Genomic DNA, 27,109 nt, shown 5'->3' with positions numbered 1-27,109 from the left:
ACCACCTCCTCCTCCTCCTCCTCCTCTCTCCTCACACACACATACTGCCCACTTACAGTCCTCACATTCAAGGTTGGTTAAAGTTAGTAACAGAGCAAACACTCAACTCGCCAGCTGACATACCGTACCTTGAGTTTACACCTATGAAGCCTCAGATGTAGGAACCGAAATTTCGAGGACAGTTAGCTGAAGAAAAACATCCTTTCGCCTCCATAAAAATGCCTCAATAAAAATGGTATCAATTTTTCCCTTTGGAAAAAACAAATGATCATAACTAGGGCCCGGATGTTTATGCAGTAATAGGTTAGAATGCAAACTTACTGAAGTGAGTAACAAGTAGAGTCTATCTGCACGACGGTAATGTTATAAGGTTTCCATAAACATTAGGGGTTCGGCCATTAGGATGATATTAGAACCCGTAATGTTTATGCAACCCTCATAACAATACCGTCGTGCAGGTGGATTCTACTTGTTACTCGCTTCAGTAAGTTTGCATTCTAACCTATTACTGCATAAACATCCGGGCCCTAATCATAAATATACCCTTCAATAAATAAATCTCGAATTTTCAACGATTTATTTGCATCTAACGAATCGTTTTCGAGAGTCATTTCTTTGGAATTTGGAGGCGACAACTGCAGGATTCACCGCATCGAAAAGTAGAAGACTGACTCAGGGCCAATGAAACTAACAACCAATGGAATAATCAGTTCTCTGTTTTGTCATCTTCGCAGTGAAGAGAGAAAAATGTATGATCTTCCAAACTACTAATCTACAGTATTCATACTGAATTTACTTGTTCGTCAATTAAAAGGGAAATTATGACTTTTGACAAATGCGATAATGTCAATTATACAAAAATATTCCATTGCATTGTGAAGCGAATTCTTAACACCGCAAAAGTTCAATCTCCGATCCCCTTTGTTCAGCTAAGCTGCAACTTACATCTCGTTCTTGCCTTGGAACAAATATAAAGATTCTAATCATTCATGAACGTAGGTTTTCATGATTCTATGTATTAAAATAAAGAAATAAATATGCGAACTGGATTAAAGACACTTAAATATATTTAAGAAAGCCGAGCTTTCTGCCAAATTATATTGGCCTTCATCAGGGCATGTGAAGGTCTGCCTCCGACAGTACAGACCATGAAATCCTCTTTGACCAGGCGAAGGTGATCGGAAGACTTCTATGCTCTACTTATAAAGGAAGCCATAGAGATACGGCTGCGCCCAAATAACAACAGGAAAGACGGGTTCAAGTAATCAAATACATGTACTCCAGAAATACATGCATAAAACCACCATGGCACAACGCGACGCACTCGAGAAACTGTCGACAGAGGGCGGTGAATCGGTAACTTCCCTCCCAACCACCATAGCACAGCTCGACGATCCCTGAGTCCAGTTAGTGGGGAGGCCGTGGATAGTATGGTCGTGACTTCCACGTTCCTTCGAAGAATTTCCTTACTCACTGTCGGAGGCAGACCTTCACATGGCCTGATGAAGGCCAATATAATTTGGTGGATAGCTCGGCTTTATTATATATATATATATATATATATAAGTGGCTTTAATCCAGTTAGCATGTTTATTTCTTTATTTTAATCCCAATGATTATCGATGAAGACATAGTTTAATATCCCTCCTAATTGAATACGTCATGACCTTCCATCAGTTTTCCACATCACAGCCCGCACAGTTGCTAGGTAACATCGCGTCCCACCTTTTGTATCCTCAATTTCAGATAATAATAGTAGTAATAATAATAATAATAATAATAATAATAATAATAATAATAATAATAATAATAATAATAATAATAATAATAATAATAATAATAATAATAATAATAATAATAATAATAAAATAATAATCGTATGGCCTCAGCTACCGTGTGCAGACATTTCAATTTGACGCCATCTGGCTGTCTGCTCGTCAATTTCGACGTTCCGTTTTACTCTAGGCCCACTAGATGGCAGACTGAGTAAAGCGAAACTCTCTTGGGCATCTATGGCTGAGATTTAAATAATTTTGTCGGGTAAACACCAAATGTGTCACCAGAGATCTTTTACATGCCGACATCGTACGACATGGAGTGTCGAATGGACTTTTTTCCGCCCTTCAAAAATCCGACTACCTCTGCCGGGTTTGAATCCGCTATCTTGGGATCCGGAGTCCGACACTCTACCACTGATCCACGGAGGCAGCTAATTTCATATGACCCCCATCCGTAAGAAATATTTATGTTAAAAGTTCCAATGAGGCTATGCCCAAATCACGGCCTCAGCTTTTGACGAAAACTATTGTTATACAGTTGGTAGAGGGAGAAGAGAACGTGAACGGACCTACAGCGGTTGCTATGGAGATAAGCCTGCTGGCCGGCTCGCGTTGCTTGGAGATGCGAAACCTCTCATGTACAACAGAACACAGCGGTCTGAAGGAACGAACAAGTGAGACAGGAGCGAAGGGAAGCAGAAAGAAATGCAGGAATGTGGCAACATAGTGCAATGGCACGTGCAATGCTCCTCCCTCCAGACCTAGCTGTCAAAAGGTTTCTTTTAATATTACAAGTATACACGTGTTAGGTATTGTTGAAATGTCACTGTTGACTATTTCGTAATTCTAAAAGTGTAACACATTTTCAAGACAAATTCGAACTACAGTGGGTCTTTAACCTGAACAGAAACAGATATGGGGTAATAGAAGTGCTCCACGGCAAATCACGTATGCTATGCCAATTAGAAACCCCAAAGTTTGGATTACATACTGGCACCAAAATCTTACGTTCGGCCTCCGCTCCATTTATGACCCAATATGTTAGCAAGTTCTTCACAAAAGATATCAAAATCAGAATGTACAAATCCTCATAATATGATAGGCTAAATGGAAGTAACGTCTTAACTGGATAATTCTGTATAATACAGAGATTAATACACATAAACCCAATCCTGGTTGACATTTAATCTCGGTGTGTGTAAATGTGTGTAAATACATATCAAAAACTTTCAGGGCTTGTAGGGAGGACAGAGAAGGTAGCATTTTGAATATGAATCCGTGTCCGTAAAACGTCTCCTTTCCTCGCTACAAGTAAAACACGACCACACATTTTCATGCCCCACAACCACCAACTTCGATAGAAACATTGTATAGTACTTGCAATTTCTTCGTTAACTACCGGCACGCTTTTGAAGCCTAGCTGGTCGGCTGTGTTATGTTCCTTGTCCGCGGGGTGCCAGGATTTACCGAACTCCAGACACAGCGTTGTCAACTCTCTGTTTTAACTACGTAACTTCTGAGAGTGAGCAGCGAGGCTGGACAGAACTGTGTGCAGCTGTGCAATACTGGAGACCTGATAAGTGAGCCGGTTTCAGGACCGGCACGCCTTTGAATTACTCCGCGTGGACTGTCACTGGAAAAGCATGCGTGCTATTGGTTAAGAGCCTCCTGCTATTGGTCACAGCAGAGGTGAACGTAGTCAGTCATAAATCTGGTTACTGTCAGCGAATGGTACTGCTTAATGTTTGAGTCACCGATCGTTAACGAGGACATTGCCAGAAACAATACCTCCATACGATGTTCCGGTAGACTCGACCAGAAACACCTGGTAGTCCAGCATCCGCCACCGCCAAACCCCGGGTATGAAATGTTGTATGGCTTTTAGTGCCGGGATATCCCAGGACGGGTTCGGCTCGCCAGGTGCAGGTCTTTCTATTTGACTCCCTTTAGGCGACCTGCGCGTCGTGATGAGGATGAAATGATGATGAAGACAACACATACACCCAGCCCCCGCGCCATTGGAATCAACCAATTAAGCTTAAAATCCTCGACCCGGCCGGGAATCGAACCCGGGACCCTCTGAACCGAAGGCCAGTACGCTGACCGTTCAGCCAACGAGTCGGACAACCCCGGGTAAGCAGATCATCTTGTAAGTGGACGCAGAAGCGCCACAAAAGCAACGTACTAATCCTACAGCTCATTTATAAGAGGCAGTCAAATGAAAAACGCATACCCGCTACAACGTGACCATGGAATGTTTCAGTTCAAAAGTAATTATTAAAAGTGTTAATACATCAATCCCACTGGGAGACGAGATGATCAATTCCAGTTTTGTAGAAAGAGGTAAGTCACTGACGGGTCCACTACCGGACACACTCCTGCATTTCTTCGTCCATATGAAACCGACTTCCACGAATGCCTTTCTTCAGGTCACCAAACATTTGAAAATCTCATGGTGAAAGGTCAGGGTTGTACGGAGGATGTTGAAGTGTTTCCCAACCAAATCGCCAGATTGCAAGTATGGGGCGAACATTATCATGCAACAGGATGAGTGCGTCCGACAGCATCCCAAGGCGTTTTTTTTACTTTATGGTGCGTCGCAGTTTCCGCAAAGTGTCTTCGTAGCGCTGCGTCAGCAGAAAACGAACCACAATTCTCTGCTATTCTTTGATTGGCTCCATTTCTACAGCTGGACGAACACACTAAACCAGTCCGTGCACCAACAATGACATAACCCAACAACTGCGAGCACCTCTGTGTTGTTACTATGCAGTTCTCCTACCATAGCGATGGCAGTATCAATACGTAACAACAGTGTTGCCACCTTCCTCGCGGAATGTGTGTTATGGTAGGTGTTCGGTTTTCATTTGACTGTCCCTTATACAGTACAAACCAGACTTGGGACCTTCTAGGTGGCCCGCCCCTCCCCTTTGGGGAGGGGTGTAAAAGCCTGTCCTAGGTCCTAGGTGATGTTTCGCTTGCAGTGGGGAAAGCGGTGCATTTCCAGACATGTGTTAGTCTCATATATTAGGTGACCCCTACAAGAGTTAAAGTGTGCAATAGGAATTTAAAAGAATGCTGTATGTTATGTGGTATTACTAAGGCTCCTTTCTTCTTCTTCAGATGGCGTTGTACCAGCTGTTGATGATGCTATTCTGCAGCAGCGTACCATGCATGCTGGCCTACCCCGTTTTTGGCACTAAGAGGTACGGCCGATCAGGGCACCACCTCAGTTCGTGGGGAGTTCCAGCGCCTATGCCGATGACACCTTACCAACCTCCGCATGCCCAAACCCACCACTATGGTTACGGCATCGCGTCTCCTTCCCCGTACTACCCTTCAGAACCGATTATGACCTACCCTTATACCCATGATTACTCAGACACTGATTATTACTACCATCCAGAACCAGCATTCAGTGCGTATCCTTATTACCCCAGCACTACCAAATATCCTGCCTTGTACCATCACTCCGTAATGCCTTATTACTACACCGCACCCCACCATCAGGCCCACCATCCTGGATATGGTTACTACGCTTACGATGACGTCTCTGATCCCGTCGATGATATTCAGGAAGAGATCCAACAGGAGGAGGAACGAGAGGAAAGGGAGGAAGCCCTTCCCATTGGTCAGGAAACCTGGTTTGAGAACAGTTCACCATCCCAAGAGCCTCCGCAGCAGGAGGATAACATGGATGATGTAAATGCTGTATTCCTGCACAATCTCATCCTCAGTCAAATGTACAATGATGCTATGAACCGGGGTGCAGGTTTCTACCACCATACCCCAGTAAATTACGGTTACCATTACCCATATGCTGAGGAGGATGAGTCTGCAAACGATGGCTGGATTTACGGAGATGTGAGGTCAAACAGTGACGGTGAATATGACAGCAACAACGAGGAAGATTCCGAGGATGAAGATGTAAAGGAACTCAAATCCTTGGTGAAGAAACCATACCGACGTACCAGTATTGGCAAAGTGAAGACTATGGTCTCAAAGAAAGGACGTCCACTAAATTCTGACAGTGAAGATCAACAGGCTTGGGTTCCCACGGAAGGTGGTACCTGGCTCCATTACAATCCTAGCAGCAAGAGGAGTGGTGACTACGATGAATACCCAGGAGGTCTCTTCTTCAACAAGAAGCAACCAGAGTACGGTGAATGGGTACCGCAGAGAGGAAACACCATCAATTTCACCGACAGAAAGACCAGTGGTTTCTTCAGGAGTACGGAAAATAGTGAGAGCGCCAAAGGCAAGCCAGTAACGACACCTTCCGGTCCAGTGGCTACCACAACAATGCCTCCAGCAGTGACCTCGAAGCCATCCGAAGAGTCAACCACCACTACGACGCCAGCTCCAGACTTCGATGCCAGAAGAGGCATGAAGGAAGTAGCTCTACTGAGGCCTGCCTCCCACATTCGCCGTCCACCGTACACCCCAATGACTCGCAGTCTGCGGCCCAGACATGGTCCATCTGTGTACGACACCATCAAACAGCTGCTCAATATGGAACAAGGCCTACGAAAGGTAAGTGCTTTTCATTTCACAGAATTTGCAATTATTCGTAGACTTTGAATTATCAGCCTTTATATATAGATGTTAGAATGTCAGAGACAAGAAAATTCTGTACAAATACTCTTCACATTACTCACTGTATCACGTGCAAATTTATGACCGTCTACTTCGTTACCCTCTTAGTGAACATTGGTGACCTTTTCATCGACCACTGTTCGAAATAGTTCAAAGTTAGATATTCTATACGAGTCCTTCACATTCTTAAGCCTTCTTTTTCCATGTCATATGCACAATATTCCTCACTTTGCCAAATTCAGTTTATGCAAAGTGATCAGTAGCTTCACTAATCAATGTACTCATTTCTGAATGCTGTGACCCCACAGATTTTGTATTTTCTGGTCACATCTCTGTTGTAGCTTCGCCAGTCTGGACAAACTTCGGTTTTCCTCAGGATGCATTTGAAAGAAAAACCAGCAAAAGTCTTCAGTTAACCCATCCATCTCGTTGAATTATTTCCCGTGGTCTTTCCTTCCATGGTCAATTTCTCCAGATTTTCTCCAGGTCGTCCTGCAATGTGTCCAAATAACTGCAGCATTATTTCATAGATACGAGAAGAAATGCGTTTTAAAACGTTCAGCTTCTGAAGATTTGACGCATTGGTTCTCTTGCGGTCCAAGGCACACGTAGCACCACATTTCAACAGCATCACTGCGTTTTCTGTCTAAATCCTTCACGGTCCAGGTCTCACATGCATGTGAGAAAACAGAGAGCACAAGGGTTTCAAGGAGATGGATCTTTGTATTCCTATGTTCCTCCAAAGCTTGGTTAATCTCATCATAGCGACCAGTTCTATTAAAAATCATTCTTCTTATCTCCTTCTTGGAAATTCCCGTATCGCTAAAAGTATACGAAGGCTTGTACTACCTCCAGCTCTTTTAAACATCCAGTGATCTCGACTTCTGCTGCTCTATCGATAACCATCAGTTTAGACTTACAGAGATTGAGCTCCAGTGCATACTCGAATTTCAAATTCTTCACTCTTGATAGAATATCTGAACTCTCTTCCTCACTTCAGGCAAGCAGGCTGGTGCCATCGGCATATCGCAAGTTGTTAATTTTCCTCCCACTAATTAAAATGCCTCCAAACCAAACATCAAATGCCCTCCTTATGATATACTCGCCGAAGACGTTGTAAAGTTGAGTCAGTCGTTATAAAAATAAAACCATTCTTCGAACTCTGTCTCTTTAAATATGTGTCTATCTGTCTGTCAATAACCAGCTTTCAAGAACTTAAAGCAGGATCAAGAAAATGTAACATCTCACAAACATGACTCTCAATTTTAATTTTAAGGTAATCTGGAAAAGAACAGCTGTCTCAACCCTTCATTCTATTTCTATGGTCATATCTCAGTTGTCCTGTATATTACAATCAATGTAAGTTTAAATTCATCCAGTAGAGTTCAATTTAATATTATTCGTGATAATTCAGTAGCCTGTTTAATGACCACTGTGATTCTCTTAGTGAGAAATGACAAGTTCTTCACGCCTTCTGACAGTGAGAACGGTGCACGTAATATACTCGCTCCTGCCCATACCACCTGATGTGAGAAATACCAATACCACAATGGAGGATCTCTCATAAAGAAGCTGAGAATCCCTTGCTCTAATAGATTCCGTCTCTACAGCTACTTTCCCTCAATCTATGATTTTGTTACCACAATATCATCAGAGGAGCCGAAACTGATTTTCTCCCCTAAATAATACTTTCCCCGGCAATAAAATCCTGTTTGGCCATTTTTAATATTATTTTTAGTGTTAAGGAGTGAGAAATTTGGAAGTAAAATTGACAAAACGAACTGAATTAGATCCAACAATTCGTTATGTTATTAGTAAGTGGAGATTCTGGAATGTTTTGATTAAATTCCTGTGGATTTGTTTGCTGTGTTAAAGAACATTCGGTAGTGCAGCCTGTTTTTGAGAGAAATAATATATTTTAATATAGGTATCCAAACGCTTGAAGGATGTAAGCCTTGAATATTAAAACTCGAAGAAATAAATTCAAAATGATCTAATCTCCTCGTTAAAATTTGAAAATATACTGTAGGATTGATGAAGTAAGATAAAAAATTCCTATTCTTAAATTGAAGGATTTGATTTAACCAGGTCTCCTAGTGAATGAAATAAGAAAATAGTCAGCAGGTTGTATTAATTACGAACTGAAAACCGAAACTATTACTACTTCTTCTTCTTCTTCTTCTTCTTCTTCTTCTTCTTCTTCTTCTTCTTCTCCGAAACACCCATCTTTGGAGTACGTCAGATCAATCACTTCTTAGATGCCTTTGCTCTTTTTTTCTCCCAATAGTTTTTCATTCTATATTTCCTCCTCAGATATCTGAATCGGTTTTCTGGTGTTTTCTGGTGTTGATCTTCACTTGGAACCTCTTTGGTCACGGTCTTGTCAGGATTAATTCGGAATATGTGTCGATAGAAATCAATTCTCCTTTTCCTCATGGTATCCGAGAGTCTCTCCGTCTTTACGTAGAGGGCCTCATTTCTATAGAAAACTTGTTTGTTATTTTGGAATTTGGGACCCATGGTCTTCCTGAAAAATTTTCTCTCCTTGATTTCCAATTTCTTCATTTGCCCTTTCCTCCCCATGACTAGTGTCTCTTCTGCATAGAGTGCTTCCGGCTTAATTACTGTGTTATAATCCTTATTTTGGTGTTCCAAGAGAAGGCCTTCTTATTGTATTTATTTCCGGTTTCCTGGAAAGATAGTTCCATTTTGGTCCTTCCCGCTTCCATTGTTTTTCCTTCAAGGTTGTTCCATTCAATCCATTCGCCTAGGTACTTGAAACACTTCACCACCTCCATTTTCTGACATCCTACTTAAATTCTCTTAGGAGTGTCAAGTATATTCGTCATGATCTTCGTCTTTTCGAAAGAAAACTTAAGTCCTATCTTCTCCGCCTGCTCTTGTAATTCGGCGATTTGTTCTTTTGCTTCCTCCCTCGTTTCTGCGAGCAGCGCCAAGTCGTCAGCAAATGCCAAACACCTTAATCGTGATTCCTTTCTTTTTTTTTGTTCCAAGTCTTATTCCCCCTCTCATCGTTGCATTCCATTCGCTCACAAACTTTTCAAGTGCACAGTTGAACAATAGGGGGGGGGGAGACCATCCCCCTTCCAAATCCCTGTAAGAATAATTATTTATTTCCATTTACAATAGTCAATCAAAGAAAGAAGATCGCGCTTAAGGTTTATGATTGCTTATAACGAGAATACAGTATAAGAAATGAAGAGATTTTGCGAAAGAGTGAAAGACATTACAAAATGAAAAATAGACTGAAATTGAGACATTGTTTGTTGAAGGATAGTATCGAAGAAATGGTATTCGATAAACGAAGAAGTAACAGAAATATGTATCAATTGTTAGGCAGTTCCATGGGCAAGAAATAGGAACTGAAACGTAAAACTGTCTCCGGGCAGAAGTAATAACAAGCAAAGGCTTTCACTGAGATATTAAAGTGCTAGAAGTGGAATGTTACTGTAGAAGCCTGACCTTAATTTACCTACATACTGCCCCGTCATTGAAATAGGGAAACCACTGAAATACTAGGTGATTTCACGTTACTCAACATGAGATAAGTTTTAGTGTGATTCTGCTTTGCAAAGTCATCACGTCTTTACAAGCAGATTTTTATTTTGCTAGCAAGTCGGCTTCCCGCCTTCCCAAGCATTTGCATACAGAATATGTAGTTTCGTTAATTAAGTTTCCAACGTTATTCTCAACTTGAATCGTTCTTGTCTTTACAACGTGGTCATTATTAACACATGGATATTCACAGAGGAGCGCAATAACACTTCTTGTCTGATACACCAAGAAAATAAGATTGGCTCGATTTTACTTGTCTTCCGAAGACAACGTATTTCACGAAAACAATGTCCGACTCGTTGGCTGAATGGTCAGCATACTGGCCGTCGGTGCAGAGGGTCCCGAGTTCGATTCCCGCCAGGTTCGGGGATTTTAACCTTCATTGGTTAATTTCAATGGCCCGCGGGCTGGGTGTTTGTGCTGTCCCCAACATCCCTGCAACTCACACACCACACATAGCATTATCGTCTACCACAATAACACGCAGTTACCTACACATGGCAGATGCCGCCCACCCTCATCGGAGGGTCTGCCTTACAAGAGCTGCACTCGGCTAGAAATAGCCACAAGAAATTAATTAAACGAAAACAATTCCAAGGTATATTCAAGTCAATACCTGTTCCTTTATAAAACACAGTCAGTCTTTAACATTCAACGCTAACGTAAACGTTTATAACTTATATTTTAAATGAATCTCAAGCAAGACGGTGCTTCTAGATTGCTGGATAACTCTTTTGGTTCAACCAATCAATCAGTCAATCAATCAATCAATCAATAATCAACATTGATCTGCACATAGGACTGTTGCCCAAGTGGTAGATTCCCTGTTGCTTTCTTACACGATTTCAAAGAAGCAAGAAATGTTCCGCAAATTCTCCCATAGTAAATTATTGCAGTCCCTAATTCCTCTTCCTATTGACAGATATCTGCCCCAGTGTATCCTTCCAAATTCAGTATCTTCAAATTATGATATTTCCTACTTTTAAACACTCCATTCATGCTCATTCGTTTACTAATGTCATTCCACGCCATCTCTCCACTGACAGTTCGGAACATACCGCTTAGTCGAGTGTCTCGTCTCCTTACTCCCAAGTCTTCCCAGATCAAGTTTAGAAACATCTTCGTAACACATTCTTTTGACGGAAATCACCCAGAAGAAATCGTTCTGCTTTCCCTGGGATCTTTTGCAGTCCTCGAATCAAAAAATCCTGGTGAGGTCCCCATACACTGGAACTATACTCCAGTTACTAATCACTTGCACGCTCTCTCATTTATATCATTCCTGTTACTCTTCCATTCTTAGTCCATAGTCTGGTTTGCTGCAGCTTTATATGCTGCCCTATCCTGCGCTCAACTTTTAACTTCTACGTAACTATAGCATCATACATCTGCTTTAATCTGCTTGTCATTCTTACCTTGGTCTACCCCTACCGTTCTTACCACCTGCACTTCCTTCAAGAACCAACTGAACAAGTCTCGGGTGTCTTAAGATGTGTCCTATCATTCTATCCCTTCCTCTCGTCAAATATAGCCAAATCGAGCTCGTATAACCAATACGATTCGGTATCTCTTCATTCGTGATTATATCTATCCATCTCACATATAGCAACTTTAACACCACATTTCCAAAGCTTCCATTCTATTTCTGTCTGAGCTAAATATCGTTGATATATTTCACTTCCATACAATGCCCCGTTCCAGACGAAAGTCTTAAGAAACATCTTTGTAATTCCTATATCAATGTTTGAAACGAGCAAATTTATTTTCTTCAGAAAGCTCTTCCTTTCTTGTGCTAGTGTGCATTTTATGTCCACCTTACTTCTGCCATTGTCAGTTATTTTATTACCTAAGTAACAATATTCATCTACTTCTTTTAAGAATTCGTTCCCTAATCTAATATGTCCTGCATCACCTGACTTCGTTCAACTGCACACCGTTACTTTTGTTTTGGACTGCCGACACCATTCAGCAATTTCTCCCGATTTTCTGCAGAGTCAGATAAAATAACAATATCATCGGCATACCTCAGCGTTTTGATTTCATCTCCTTGGATTGTGATTCCCATTCCAAATTTTTCCGTTATTTAAGTCCTAAATTCTCTCATAACCATATGTAAAAGACTGTAAAAATTTATTTAAAACACCGTATATGTGTTTACCCCAATATCTGCGTGGAGAGCATTTTTATAATCATTTCACTAGTTCTAGTACGTACACTGTTGTTTTAAATGACAAGAAGTCCCTTCAAATTTTTTTTCTAAAATCCGTAAAATCCGTATGAGCCTTTTGAAAAATGGTAGAGAAATTCAGCAATAACGGGTTAGAGCCTACAACAGTATGGTAAGCATATGTATAGTGTCTCATGTAATTTCAAATTTGAACTGATATCCCCACAGTATGTGTGCAAGGATTATACGTCACCAGCTAAATGGTCCGAGCCGCTCGTCTATTTTCCAGCAAATAATTATAACACTATCGTTCATGTTATAGGAAAGTGTTTATCGCTGTTAAGAATTCGTTTCCTAATCTAATATTCCCCCAAGATTCATTGGAATCTTTCGTATCTACTCTAAATAGTTCACTTGTGATAACGTTCCATATTGCAGAACGATAGTGTAGACTTGCCCTGGTTATAAGGCGAGACACGGTCGCTCTACTCCATTACAATGACTAGAAATTCAATACGAAGCCGGCATCCTGTGTCTGTCTGGCGCTGGAGAACAGCTTGCCTGAGACCTGTATTAAGCTGGCTATTTGCAGTAGGATAACAAAATTTCAGGTTAAGGAACAGAGGGAAATATGAATAATTCACTGAATTTGTGAAGTACAAGATGTGCTAAATGCCATATATTGCATCTCAATCTAGGTATATAATACTGTTTCACGTTTTCTTGCTTGACAAGCTTTATTGGAAGCTCAGAATCAGACTTGAATCAAACTGCCCCAACTCCCTCTTCCCTACACACTCATTCACTTCCATTTCTGTTTCTATTTTCTTCTTCTTCGATTTCTTCCGGTACAGAGAAAATGTTTCTTTATCGAATTAGCATCAACACTGATTTTGATACTTGCACATATAAGGATGACTGAGATCGTGGTAACTTCACGTAACTGATGCAGACCCTTTCAGCGAGTAAGTTAAGCATTAACGTCGTAGGTTAAACACTGGCTGAACTACATTTTGCTATTCAGAAATCCCACTTCTAACTGGCGGATTCGAAAGCACATCCATAAAATCGGAAGCTATTACTTAATAGCTTTCCCATACAGGAAGCACAAAAGCGGTGTAATAAATTACAGGTATTTACTAATACCGATATGGACTGTATTGAAGTGACGCACTAGAGCAACACGTATGATAAGAAGGACGTGGCGCATGGGCATTATCATTGACTGCCCATAAGTAACAGATTGACGTCAGCAGCCTGTTTACCAGCTCTTTTTTATGAGGTCTATTTTTGTACAATAGGAGGGGAAGGGCGTCATATTCGTTTCCATGACAACCTACAAAATGACGCTTAATAATCCAGAGGCGAGAACAGAAAGAGGAGAAGGGGAAATTGGCAGACGGAACTACAAATGTCACTTCATATCTCCCAAGTGGAAATCTTAGATAGAGAGAGACATATTAAGGTTATTTTCTATACCACACAGTAAATACTTTTACCGTTCCCAGAGTCCTGCTAAGTGTACAAAATTTGTTCCACAGGACTCTCTTTATATGTCAATGAATTTACCGACACGAGGCTGGTGCATTTAATTACCTTCAAATACTACCGCTCTGCGCTGGAATCGAACCCCCAACTTGCGTTCAGGGGGTCAGCCCTCCGGAGTCACTCAATCCGGTGATAGATAGGTAGATATTAATATTATCAGTTTTACCTCCCACTCATAACTTGCTTGTTAAGATATCAATCAATCAATCAATCAGCGATCTGCATTTAGGGCGGTCACCCAGGTGGAAGATTCCCTATCAAGTGTTTACCTCAGACTGGCATGTATTTATGATTGTTTACGTAGTTTTTCGTTAAATATATTCAACGAACTTGGAAGTTTCGAAAATTTCCCTTGAAACTAACAGCCCATACCACCTTAAAAAAATCACAGCCACCGGGCGAGTTGGCCGTGCGCGTAGAGGCGCGCGGCTGTTAGCTTGCATCCGGGAGATAGTAGGTTCGAATCCCACTATCGGCAGCCCTGAAGATGGTTTTCCGTGGTTTCCCATTTTCACACCAGGCAAATGCTGGGGCTGTACCTTAATTAAGACCACGGCCGCTTCCTCCCAACTCCTAGGCCTTTCCTATCCCATCGTCGCCATAAGACCTATCTGTGTCGGTGCGACGTAAAGCCCCTAGCAAAAAAATAATCACAGCCGGGCTGAATGGCTCAGACGATTAAGGCGCTGGCTTTCTAACCCCAACTTGGCAGGTTCGATCCTGGCTCAGTCCGGTGGTATTTGAAGGTGCTCAAATACGACAGCCCCGTGTTGGTAGATTTACTGGCACGTAAAAGAACTCCTGCGGGACTAAATTCCGGCACCTCGGCGTCTCCGAAGACCTTAAAAAGTAGTTAGTGGGACGTAAAACAAATAACATTATTATTATTTAAAAAATCACAGAAATATGGATATTTTTGGGCTCGGAAGACGAGAGTTTTTCACAACTTTATCTACGTCGCACCGACATAGAAAGGTCTTATGGCGACGATGGGACAGGAAAGGGCTAGGAGTGGGAAGGAACCGACCGTGGCCTTAAGTAAGGAACAGCCCTGGTGTGAAACTGGGAAACCACGGAAAACCATCTTCTGGCCTGCCGATAGTGGGTTTCGAACCCACTATCTCTCGGATGAAAGCTCACAGCTGCGCGCCCATAACGGCACGGCTAACTCGCCTGTTAGTATTTTTATTCTGGACTGAGGAATAGAAAGGGAATTCACTTGATACGAGGTTTTTTTAAGCTCTGAGTTACTGGAAGAAAGCGCACAGTGAGATGATGCTGTTGGTCTAGTAGACAAACACTGGTTGCCATGGTTACAATCGTGTCCTAAAATTGATTGAGCTAATTCCAGATCGAACCCCAGCCCAGAAAGTATATTCAATATTTTATTGATAAAATATCTTTCGGGTTTTAGTGTAATAGCTCCAGGTTTTGAACTTTCAATTACTAACCACTATAAGACAATGAGAAATGGGTCTAGACGATAGATTTTCCAAGCTATTACCAAAGAGCGAATATTTTTGAACGTAAGTAAGTTCGGAATCAAAATTCCCAAATTTTCTTGCGGGTGCCTGAATTCGTTGATATTGACTTTTACCGATGATTGGAGGACTTTAGAAGGGGAACGTAGAAAGGAACCAAAATATCCAGAGAACACCTTTTATTCACAAGATATTTATAGTTTATTTACTTGGCTTGATACATATTTCCTATCAGGGGATCTATTCTATGCACCCCTGACGCGTTAGACCAGTGGGTTTTTCAATATCCATTACATGCACAGACCAATAGAATAATAATAATAATAATAATAATAATAATAATAATAATAATAATAATAATAATAATAATAATAATAATAATAATAATAATAATAAGTCCGTAGAAAATGTTCATGAAATAGCGGCAAGAATAGGTCTGCAAATTTCATATGAAATGGCAAAGTATATGGAAGGTGCAAAATCAGAATTTAATAACCATCCCCTAATCATTAGATATTGGAAATTTCCCGAGTAAATAAATTCAAATGCCTAAGCGAAATTATACAACCAAACGGAATAAATCAGCAAGCACACAAAGAAAGAATAACAAAATTTAAAAAGCGTACAAAATTTTCTGAAGCAGAAACAACATAAAATCTATATCCCACGACGCAAAATTACGGCACTACAACACAGTTGTCGAACCAGAAGCCCTTTATGCATAAGACACTCTGGTAATTGGTGGTAGATCACAAATAAAAATATCGAAAAACAAGAGAGGAAAATTCTCAGGAAAATTCTAGGACCTAAATGCGAAAATGCCATTTGGACGAAAAGGAAATCACAGGAAACCTATCAAGTAACAGAAAAAAATCACAGATACCATCAGAAAAAGATCAGGATGGATAACAATAGGCTGACAAAGAAAATACTAAATCTCACAGTATCTCTAAGAAATCACAACTGGCTTACAGAAAGAAACAAAGATCTTCAGAAAATTGGTATAGGACAGAAAAAAATTCATAAATCTCATAAACAAACACAAATTTGCTGATCAACCTAAAAGACAAGTTACAGGATGGACGGAAGAACGCAAAAAGAAGCACAGCGAAAGGATGAAGAGATTTTGAGAAGGCAAGAAGAAACGTTATGCTAAATAAGTTCGCATGCGTTCTTTAGTTGAGCATAACGAATCAATAATAATATTAATAATAATAATAATAATAATAATAATAATAATAATAATGTTCTTCGTTTTAGGACCCACAAACTACGTTTACGGCTTTCTGAGACGCTGAAGTGCCGGAATGTTGCCCCTCAGGATTTATTTAACGCGCCTGTAAATCTACCAACACGAGTCTGACGTACTTGAGCGCCTTCAAATACCACCGGTCTGATCTGGGATTGAAACCGACAACTTGAGCCCAGGAAGCCAGCGCTTTATCATCTGATCTACCCAGCCCAGCAGAACAATAGATAAAGAGTGCTTCATTAGCTGCAAATTATATGGGACCCTGAAAAAGGCCGTTATTGTTTCATTACTTAGTATCAAAAATACACAGTTAGATGAATTAAAATTATTTTAATCGAGGTTAGAACAACAGGGCGATTAAGGCTATGGTCATCGGTGCAATATAAACACCCTTGAAACATACCACCGGTGCAACACAATGACTGCGCCTGAATTGGTCATCTAAAACTGCTAGAAAAACTCTTAGGAACTCCCGCCAACACACCATCAGGTATTCTATTGCACAGACCCTCCCAGGCAAAGGCTTTCAAGTACACGTGTAGGTTCATGGTCTTGCAACAAAAGGCAGCACAAGGAAAACTGATACTATCACCATTAAGGAAAGAACATGCTGCTGTGTATTCTAGACCCACGATAAGATACAACTCGTACCTAACTCAATCAGCTAAAATTGACGACGTAAAGAGGCGTATATATTTGACTACAGTGCCATATTTCACAGAAAGTACCTGCTAAAGGATATTCAGGTGATGGGTCTTATGAATGGTGTCAGGGGAACAATGACCCCCTCCCCCGCCCCCTCCCCACCCCCTATAAAAAGGTACTAGAAATCATGAGAGTCTTCGGGATCAGCACTGATGAACTCATGGACTGGGGGATAAAAGCTCTCTAGGGATCAAACCTCATTTTGAGACATCATCTTTACTCACGGGAATAAGATCAACTGGCCTCAAGTCCAAATACTACCTATATTTTAAGTTTCTTAGTAATTATTTCTGAAGTTGTTCTTGTAACTTTTTTAAATATTTCAGATGTTTTTGTAGCTTCTAACTTCACAAATCGTTTAAAATTTGTAGATCTAACTTCAAAATGCTGTTTAATATTTCGATTTCTTTACTATTCCTTTTTTTTAACCAACATTCGCTGTATTTTGCATCCTTTGACTTCGGCAGTCTCCAGGTGGAGAAAGTTTTTATAATAAACATGAAAAGAAAATGATTTCTGTCAAAACTTCTTGTGTTTGTCCGACTGACGATATCCAGAGGTGTTATTATCATTGGCAGGGGCGGTAAAGGCGTGCTCGGTTCGCCCAGAAGGACATGGGTTCGAATCCCCATCAGGAAGTCGTAAAATTTAAGAAACGAGATTTCCACTTCGGGAGGTACATATGGCCCTGAGGTTCACTCAGCCTACACCAAAAATGAGTACCAGGTTAATTCCTGGGGGCAAAGGCGGCCGGGCGTAGAGCTAACCACTCTACCCCATGACGTGCCGCGGTTAACAATGGTGGAAGCCTTGACCTTCCACTCCTCCAAGGGCCTTCATGGTCTGTACGGAGGTGTCTTTGTCTTTGTCTTATTATCATTGGCAATTTCTGGGCGTTGATCTTCCTCGTAAGTTTCTTCCATTCTTCCCTGTTCAATCCTTTGCGACTCCAATTCTTCATTCTCAAGATCCTGATGTCCGGACGCGCTTATTTCTAATATTTCAGCTGTGATAATCATTAAAATGCTTTCCTACTGCTCCAGTCTTGTATGACGTTAAAATATCCCATGATCAAATTCTTAAGCCCAGTAAATATTTGCCACATCGTCTGAAAGAAGTCAGACCGCCTAATTTCTCTTTGAATCTTGAGACGAGTTTGTTTAACTTACGTTGTCAGCTCTGCGCCAAACTCCAGTGAACTTGGAGGACCAAAGTTTTGTGTTACCGTTGTTTTCATTAGCTGATGGATCCCCATTTTATGATTTTACGACCATGCTTTCCCACTCACAGGAACACACACTACCCCCTTCGATTATAGTCCCCTCTTTCCCAGAGATATGTCTACGTTTCAAAAATTTAATCAGTGACAACTATAGAGTTCTGAAGAAGATATAATTAGTAAGGATCCCGTGCTGCAGACTCTAAAAGGCACCACTATGAGCACTGTGAAAGCTTCACATTCATTTCACAGTTGTATGTGCTACACTGTACCAGAATACTAAGTAGAATCTATAAAGCGTAGACGGTTATAAACTGCAACCTGTGCGGGCAATAAAACGGCGCGCAGCCGACATAGTATTGGCAGTAAAACTTCAATATTAGTGAACAGTTCAGGAATGCGCGGAATATTCCCTAGATGTAACTCATAACGAATGTGGGAGTTAATATCTAGATGGTTAAGTGCTAGTCTCCCAAGCTCAAGTTTGTAGAATCCACTCTCCATTTGGTCGATTAACATTTAAAACGTATTAGATGTGACAAATATCTTTTCAGGGAAAACTTCGGTACTCCAGTGTCTCATAAGACAGAGTCATTCAAGGAACATTAAATACATATTATTATTATTATTATTATTATTATTATTATTATTATTATTATTATTATTATTAGTGTGTTTAGGGGTTGTAGTAAGGATGTAAAGGAGAGGGTGTATAAGTCTCTGGTAAGACCCCAACTAGAGTATGGTTCCAGTGTATGGGGCCCTCACCAGGATTACCTGATTCAAGAACTGGAAAAAATCCAAAGAAAAGCAGCTCGATTTGTTCTGGGTGATTTCTGACAAAAGAGTAGCGTTAAAGAAAATGTTGCAAAGTTTGGGCTGGGAAGAATTGAGAGAAAGAAGACGAGCTTCTCGACTGGGTGGTATGTTCCAAGCTGTCAGCGGAGAGATGGCGTGGAAAGGCATTAGTAGACGAACAAGTTTGAGTGGCGTCTTTAAAAGTAGGAAAGATCACAATGTGAAGGTAAAGTTGGAATTCAAGAGGACAAATTGGGGCAAATATTCATTTATAGGAAGGGGAGTTAGGGATTGGAATAGCTTACGAAGGGAGATGTTCAATAAATTTCCAATTCCTTTCAAATCATTTAAGAAAGTGCTAGGAAAACAACAGATAGGGAATCTGCCACCTGGGCGCCTGCCCTAAATGCAGATCAGTATTGATTATTATTATTATTATTATTATTATTATTATTATTATTATTATTATTATTATTATTATTATTATTATTATTAAATAATAGTGTACCGATGAAATGACTGTGCGGTTTGGGTCACTTAGCTATCAGCTTGCATTTAGGAGATAGTGGGTTCGAACCTCATTGTCGGCAGCCCTGAAAATGATTTTCACACCAGGAAAACGCTGAGGCTGTACCTTAATTAACCACAGGATCGCTTCCTTCCAACTCCTAGCCCTTTCCTCTCCCATCGTCATCATAATAGCGATCTGTGTTGATGCGAGGTAAAGTAGATAATAATAATAATAATAATAATAATAATAATAATAATAATAATAATAATAATAATAATAATAATAATAATAATAAAGCCTTTGTGTGTCACTAACTACTTCAATGGTTTTTGGAGATGCGAAGATGCCGTAATTTTGTCCTGCGGGAATTACTTTATGTGCCATTAAATCTATTGACGACATTCGGCCATTAGTAGTAGTAGTAGTAGTAGTAGTAGTAGTAGTATAATATCCAAAATGTTTAAGCACTAATAATTCAGAATGCTTACTTATTTGGCAGGTAGCATGTCGCGTGTAGCTAGCTCTACAGTTTTGTAGAAGAGTGCATATATTTTAGGGTTTCAGTTTGGCCTTCTCCCTAATATTTATGCAAACCGTTGTGCGGGATAGCAGACACTCGCTACTCACTTAAATAAATTTGCATTATAATTTATTGGTGCTCAGAAATACACGCTCGAATTATTATTATTATTATTATTATTATTATTATTATTATTATTATTATTATTATTATTATTATTATTATTATTATTATCATCATCATCATATACCTTTGCTGGCAGGACCTAGCATTTACAGTGCACTATGTCTTCTGGTATAGGCTAGAGCAACTTTGTTACTTTCATTGACCTGTCTCAGTCGTATCCTTGGCTTTGACAATATGAAAGTGACTGAGGTATGGACGATGCTAGTAATGCCATTCCTTCTGCAGCCAGTCCCTGCTATGAATGGTATGAAAATGTTGCTCATAGGGTCGGTTGGTGCGTGCATTTCAGTGGGCTTGGCAGACTGATATGTAATAGCAACTCCTGGCTCGGTGAGGAAAGCAACGGGAAACTACCTCGCTCCTAGTACGCCTCTTCAGTGATGCCTAGAGCATCTATGACAGCTGATGGTGGAGCTGTTGACGATCCAACCAGCCTTAGGGCTGAAGACCGGACATACACACATATATTATTATTATTATTATTATTATTATTATTATTATTATTATTATTATTATTATTATTATTATTATTATTATTGACTGCATTGTTAATCAGAAACATACACCCGAATACATCACTCCGATTGATTTGGCTGCGCGGTAAAGATCCTGTAACAGTAAGCTTGCATTCGGGTGGTTCTAGGTTCGACCATCACTGTTGGCAGCCCGGGAAATAGCTTTTCTCGTTTCTCATTTTCACACCATGGAAAGGCTGAGATATACTTTCCTTTAAATCTTGTTTCCCATGCCTTTGTCATCGAAAGTTCATCAGTGTTAGCATAATGTTAAATAGAAAGTAACTAAAATTGCCAGTGCAAAAATGAAGAGCTGTTATTTCTTCTGCATCCCGGTCAAATACAATGTTTTCAAAGGAAATTGTACTTGAGGAAATGATACTGCGATCCTCTCCACTGATGAGAAGTGTGACCATGCGGATGGCGATAACGATGTAATAAGATATGAATCTGAACGCTTCGAATGTTACAAATGGAATGTAATTTTTTTTTTTATTGAGATTGAATTAGAGTCTACGAGAGAATATGAAAACCTCATTAGATCACAGGCGATATCTTCATATAGGTGCTCATTCAAACATGAATAGAAACTATCTGGTGTATTCATTCCACAAATTTAATTAAGGATACCGTGTCGTAATTGACATATTCCATGTACTCGGTCATTCGATTAATACGAACCAAGGTTTTGAGGTATCACTTTCAGTGTTTCCCGTCCCAAATGGCTTAGTATCACTCCTGTGCTCCAGGCGTCGCATCGCATCCCGGTGTAGGCATGGCTCGTTCAGAGGTGTTTAATTAACATATTCAACTCAATCAATGCATGGCACTTATTTGACAGGTTTTGGAGGATACAAAACGTATATTTACAGCTTTAAATGATGGTTGAATATTGATCATGCTTGCGGAAACTTCAGCTACACATGAAATACGAACCATATCCTACATCCAATGTTCAGGATACCATCCACTGCCACCTTGGTCCCAAGGCAGTGATGGTATCACTCCGAGCTGAATTTATTGTAAGGTACGTCAGTTTGAAATATTTCTTGATGAGATGAAGTCTGACTGAAAATTTTTATCACAATGGTGTTTGTGTATTATGAATTAATATTAGGGCGGTAATGATGGTCATTTGGAAAAGGATATAATTTTAGGATATTCTTGGCGGTGAAATCGAAAAAAAATATCGGAATTATTTCAAGTATGATAAACACACAAATTTGAAAACCTTGTCTGTATTTCTTTCTATTCTGTTTCAAAATTTAACCATAGTTAATGCACACATGTATATATATCATAATGACGCTTATAATTAAATAATATTTCACACAAAATAAGTCTTTAGAAAGGGCTACCTGCGACTAGCAATTGGATGTTGTTGGATATTTTTCGAGTCAGAAACAAACAAACTATATGGTTACACATATTACAATCGTAAACTAAGTCACGCCACGATAGACTAGCTCCATAGCGATTGATGTCGCAGAGGCTCCATAGTCTGGGGTTCTCCGAAGTCACAGTTAATGGTGTGGAAAGGGAAGTGCCATTTCTGGAGATTACTCTTGGATATTCCAGCTCCAGAACGAAGGCAACTGAATGAACTCCAGACAATCCAATTGTGTTCAGGCCCAGGTGGGAGGCTTTCCGAAAGGCGAGGCCAGCTAGAGTTATTCTCAAATCGAGAAATCCACGTGAATTAACAGCAAGGAGAGCAGTTTAATTCCCTCGAATTATTTTTTTTATTCTTAGAATCTGATTTACATCCCACCGACACGGATAGGTCTTATGGCGACGATGGGATAGAAAAGACCTGGGAGTGGGAAGGGCGCGACCAAGGCCTTAATTGTAAGGCTGTATTTTGCCTTGTGTGAAGATGGGAAACCACAGAAAACCATCTTCAGGTCTGTTGGCAGTGGGGATCGAACCCACTATATCCCGATTACAATCTGATAGCTACGGGACACTAACCCCACTGTCACTCGCTCCGTTATTCGTACTGAGGGACATTTGAGTGCCAAACATTTCCCCGAAAAATTAGTTTCATTTTAAAAAGGCACTAAACCATCATCTAATAATAATAACAACAACGTTAATCGTATGACCACACTTACGGTGTACAGTCATTTTGATTTGACGACATTAACGCTGCCAGCGTGTCAATTTAGGATTTCATTACTCTACCAAATGCCAGAGGAACTGAATCTCTTCTGGATGACTTGTGACTGAGTCTTAATTATTTTTGTCGAGTGAAATTCGAATGTATCGACCTCCATGGAGTATTGGTTAGCTGTCACCCTCGGAGGCTCGGGTTCGATTCCCAGCTCTGCCACGAAATGGTCCACTCAACCTCGGGACGTTAACTGCGTGGAGGGGGTTCGATTCCCACCTCAGCCATCCTCGAGGTGGTTTCCGTGATTTCCCACTTCTCCTCTAGGCAAATGCCGGGATCGTACCCAACTTAAGGCCACGGCCGCTTCCTTCCGCCTTCCTTGCCTATTCCTTACAATCTCCCCATCGCCCCCTCCCCCTTAAGGCATCAGCATAGCATGTGAAGCTGCCTGGGCAAGGTACCTTTCCCCTTCTCCATCTGTACAATAATAATCATAATTATAATCATAATGATCATCATCCTGGAAGTATAATATGTATTTAGCATTCCTTGAATTGCTTTCAGTCTGGAATACCGAATTTTGCCCTGAAAAGAGGTTTTTTTTTTTTGCATTTAATATGTTTTTAATATTGATTGACCAAATTGAGGTTGTATTCTACAAACATAATCATGGGAGGCGAACACCTAACCATCTAGCTATTAACTCACGTATCCGTTCCAAATCTCCCGCTCCAGGACACTGCCCCTGAGGCGATCGAGGTGAAATTTCTCGCTGAGTCTGAGGGAAAGACAAAACCAGGACAGTAAACGGATTAAGAAAGAAAGAAAGAAAGAAAGAAAGAAAGAAAGAAAGAAAGAAAGAAATCAAATCAAATGTGTCACGGGAGATATTTTATGCGCCTACATCATATGATATGGAGTATCGAGTGGACTTTCCTCCAAAACCAAACATGGTGCAACAGCCCCTAAGGGCCATGGCCTACCAAGCGACTGCTGCTCAGCCCGAAGGCCTGCAAATTAAGAGGTGTCGTGTGATCAGCACTATCAACTTTCCTCCAACCTGCAAAAGCCACTCATTCTCAGAGATACCTACTTAACCTGCTAGCGCGAGTCTATCGCATTTAATAACTTGTTTATCCACCCTCTCAGTTCCTGCAAAATCAACTGCGAGTAAACAACACTAACTCTCATACCATGGAGAAAGGTCTTACGAAAGTATTACCAAAAGCCTGCTATTGAAATACAAACGTTTCCTTACATAGCACGAATGCAAGTGGAAAGGAAATATTTCACTTATGACTGAAGTATTTATTTTTATGATCTGGTATAACGTCAAGTGAGCCCGTATCAAATAACCGTGAAATGTCGTGTATCTCAAGATTTATAAGCAGGAATCTCAGCGGCAAAGTAGAATGTAGTGAATGTAAGGATGAAGAAGGCAGAAAGGAAGGTAATAATATTTTAAAAGCGGGTACGATGGCGCCATTAATAAAACAAGAGAGAATTGTATATTCTGTCCCTGTTCCATAAATAGATATTGCTCGCGAGAAATTATTCTTAAAAATAGACCAGATGTATAAATAAACCAGCTGAATGGGGAAGAGAAAGAAGGAGAGTTACAATACTGCAGTGAATGAATATGTATGGGTGGAGGGGTTGTTCGAGGGTTCATAATACATTCGTCACGGAGGCCATATACAAGGTTCGATCCTCAACAATTCTCTTAAGCCCCTACCCCAGTTTCTGCCCTCCCTTCAGTCTTCCCCCTCCTCTCATTCATAAAATCTGCAGTAGTGACGTCAATACCGCTTCCCTCTTTGCCCCTCACCCCTTGCCTGCAGCCAAGGATTGGGGACGGCGAGGGGTGGTGTACGAAGAGAAGAGAGAGGGAAGAATCGACGCCAGGCAACTTGCCAAATTCTCTCCCAACCGTACTCTGTCTCGCTCAGTACAATGTGACTAGAATATTCTATCTCTGTTTGGCTAGAATTCATTGAACAGCAAGCCCTCTGGAGTTTCATTCATGAGCTGGCCATGTTACTCTGCAAGGTTGATCACCATCACCTGTCTTGCTAGATCCAATTGCAACAAATGATGGAGTTTAATTTGAAGCTAGAGAATCTAACGACCGAGATACTGGTAAAAGAAGAGATACATTGACTCTACAGTTCTTATTATCTTAATAGAGTCATATACAGCAGATACTCGTATATCCGGTCCGCTTTAATCAGCATCAATGCCTGCCCGGTGGTCTTGATCGTTTTAAGGCGTCAAGTCTATGAACAGTTACCTAAAACCTCTCCACTTCCACCACCACCTAAGACTGTTACTTACAATGTTCAAACCCAGTAATTGACTGATTTAAAACGGTTACTGTGATAGAGTAAATCATGTAATTATTTACCTTAATTATATCTAATAAACTTAAACTCACGGTGCGAAATCAGAAAGAAATGATGGGGGGGGGGGAGAGAAGAAACATAGGGCATAAATACTGGTGTTTAATTCAGGTAGCATCTGGCCGGGAAGGGGTATAAAATTCCCCTGTAAATAAAATACCCCCTCCCTCAGAAAAATGTAAATTGTGGATCTTTCTGTTTGAATTTTCTTGTGATAACAAGAATGATAAGAATTAGAACGTTATTCGAACCAGCTGAGAAGTTTATGAGAGACTGTCACTTTCTTATCAAAGGCCAGACGAGGCGCGATTTGTCCTGACTTATTGCTTTATTAGCGGAACCTTCGTCTACCAGGGCTAAGTGCTGAGGGAACATTTTTTTGGTTTGTACACACCTTAAGTGAATATTGTTCTATTGATACCTGTCGAAAACACGCCCTCTCCGAGAAATACGGGAGTGGTGTAAGCTCGAGCTACTTACAGCAACGACAAGGGAGGAGAGCTTCAAGTAACTTACATTTTTTCCCGCGTTTCATATGGACTTGCCGGAATAAAACATGAACAATAGGCTGCAGATGCGGATACCCACTGCTGCGTTGTTTTCTTCCTCAAGGTCTGGCAGTCATTTGATTTATTGTTGATGTTTCTATGAAAAAAAGCACAGTAAAAATCATTAATTTCAGTAATAAACTATGTGTTGTACATTGTCCTCATTATTTTATAATGAAAGAATTCCACCCCCCACCCCCCGAGCAATTTTAGTATGGAGGATCATTTGAGATAAAATAATTGGTGGGGGGCAATCCCTCCCTTCCCCGTGCTTCATACACCTTAGATACCAAAATGCCCACATAAAAAGGTAAGCTAAATAAGCTGACCGGACATAAAAGTCAGTCACCCCTGGAGAAATCATTACAAGCATCATTTAATACGGTGTCACTCCGCCTCTTAACAACTTGACAACCGCCTGGATTCGGTTAGGAAGTGAGACCACAAGGTTGTGCAGGTACGTTGCATACAGGTTAAGCCACTTGCCAAGTATTTGATCGCGCAGTTCTACCAAATTGCGGGGATGCTAATGTCGGCGTTTTACCCGCTGTTCCAATATGTCCCACAAATGTTCAATGGGATTCAAGTCAGGGGACTTTGGAGGCCAATCGAAATGTAATAGGGCAAGTGGGTGTTCATTAAACCAGTCACATGTGCGTCCAGCCCGATGAACTTTGCTGTTGTCATCCTTGAAAGTGGATGTGTGTCAATTATTACGTCTCTACGCCCAATATAGCGCGAAGTATTACCTCTTCAAATGTTAACGCAATTTTAGTCCACCTGTACTATATAGGCATAAGCTTGAGACTCTACTTACCTCATGTAAACATTCTTTGTACATCTGGTTTGTTACAAACATTGTTTTCTTTGTTTTTTCCAGAATGATGACATCCCAGCTGAGCATCCTCGACCGCAGAAACGGTATGTATCAAGTGAAGAATCTCTTGTGCAGGAACTAAGTGTACTGAAAAAGATGTCGGCCTAAATCACTGACTTTAATAATAATGTTTTATTGAAGTAACAATGATCTAGGTGAGTTCAAACATTGTTTATCTTCCCCAAATACCCCACCGCCCGCTCGGCTGCTATACAGTTCTGTATTTACAAAGACACACACCTCGGATGAACCGGAGGAAGTGGAGTATCTTCGTATATTTGCTTATGAAGTGCGCGCGCTGCTAAAACCAAGACTTCAAA

The 27,109-nt window shown here is 40.6% G+C and overlaps 1 protein-coding gene across 1 annotated transcript; it reads left to right on the top strand.

Annotated features, from left to right (window-relative positions):
• The first annotated feature begins 1,305 nt into the window (after positions 1-1,305).
• Positions 1,306-26,897, top strand: LOC136880873 (uncharacterized). The gene is made up of 3 exons (XM_067153411.2): positions 1,306-1,356; positions 4,902-6,315; positions 26,809-26,897. Exons 1-3 carry the CDS (start codon positions 1,306-1,308, stop codon positions 26,895-26,897), a joined length of 1,554 nt encoding a protein of 517 aa, XP_067009512.2.
• The last annotated feature ends 212 nt before the right edge of the window (positions 26,898-27,109 follow it).

The sequence above is a fragment of the Anabrus simplex genome, chromosome 9 (assembly GCF_040414725.1).
Source record: "Anabrus simplex isolate iqAnaSimp1 chromosome 9, ASM4041472v1, whole genome shotgun sequence".
Classification (NCBI taxonomy): Eukaryota; Metazoa; Arthropoda; class Insecta; order Orthoptera; family Tettigoniidae; genus Anabrus; species Anabrus simplex.
Note: the sequence above shows the minus strand (reverse complement) of the source record. Positions and strands in the feature narration are given on the sequence as shown.

What these genes read in the sequence shown, in the direction of transcription:
- LOC136880873 (XM_067153411.2), top strand. Translation starts at nt 1,306, where the DNA reads ATGGCACAACGCGACGCACTCGAGAAACTGTCGACAGAGGGCGGTGAA. An exon ending in CGACAGAGGGCGGTGAATCG is followed by an intron (nt 1,357 to 4,901) that starts GTAACTTCCCTC and finishes CTTCTTCTTCAG; the next exon opens with ATGGCGTTGTACCAGCTGTT. An exon ending in ACAAGGCCTACGAAAGGTAA is followed by an intron (nt 6,316 to 26,808) that starts GTGCTTTTCATT and finishes ATGACATCCCAG; the next exon opens with CTGAGCATCCTCGACCGCAG.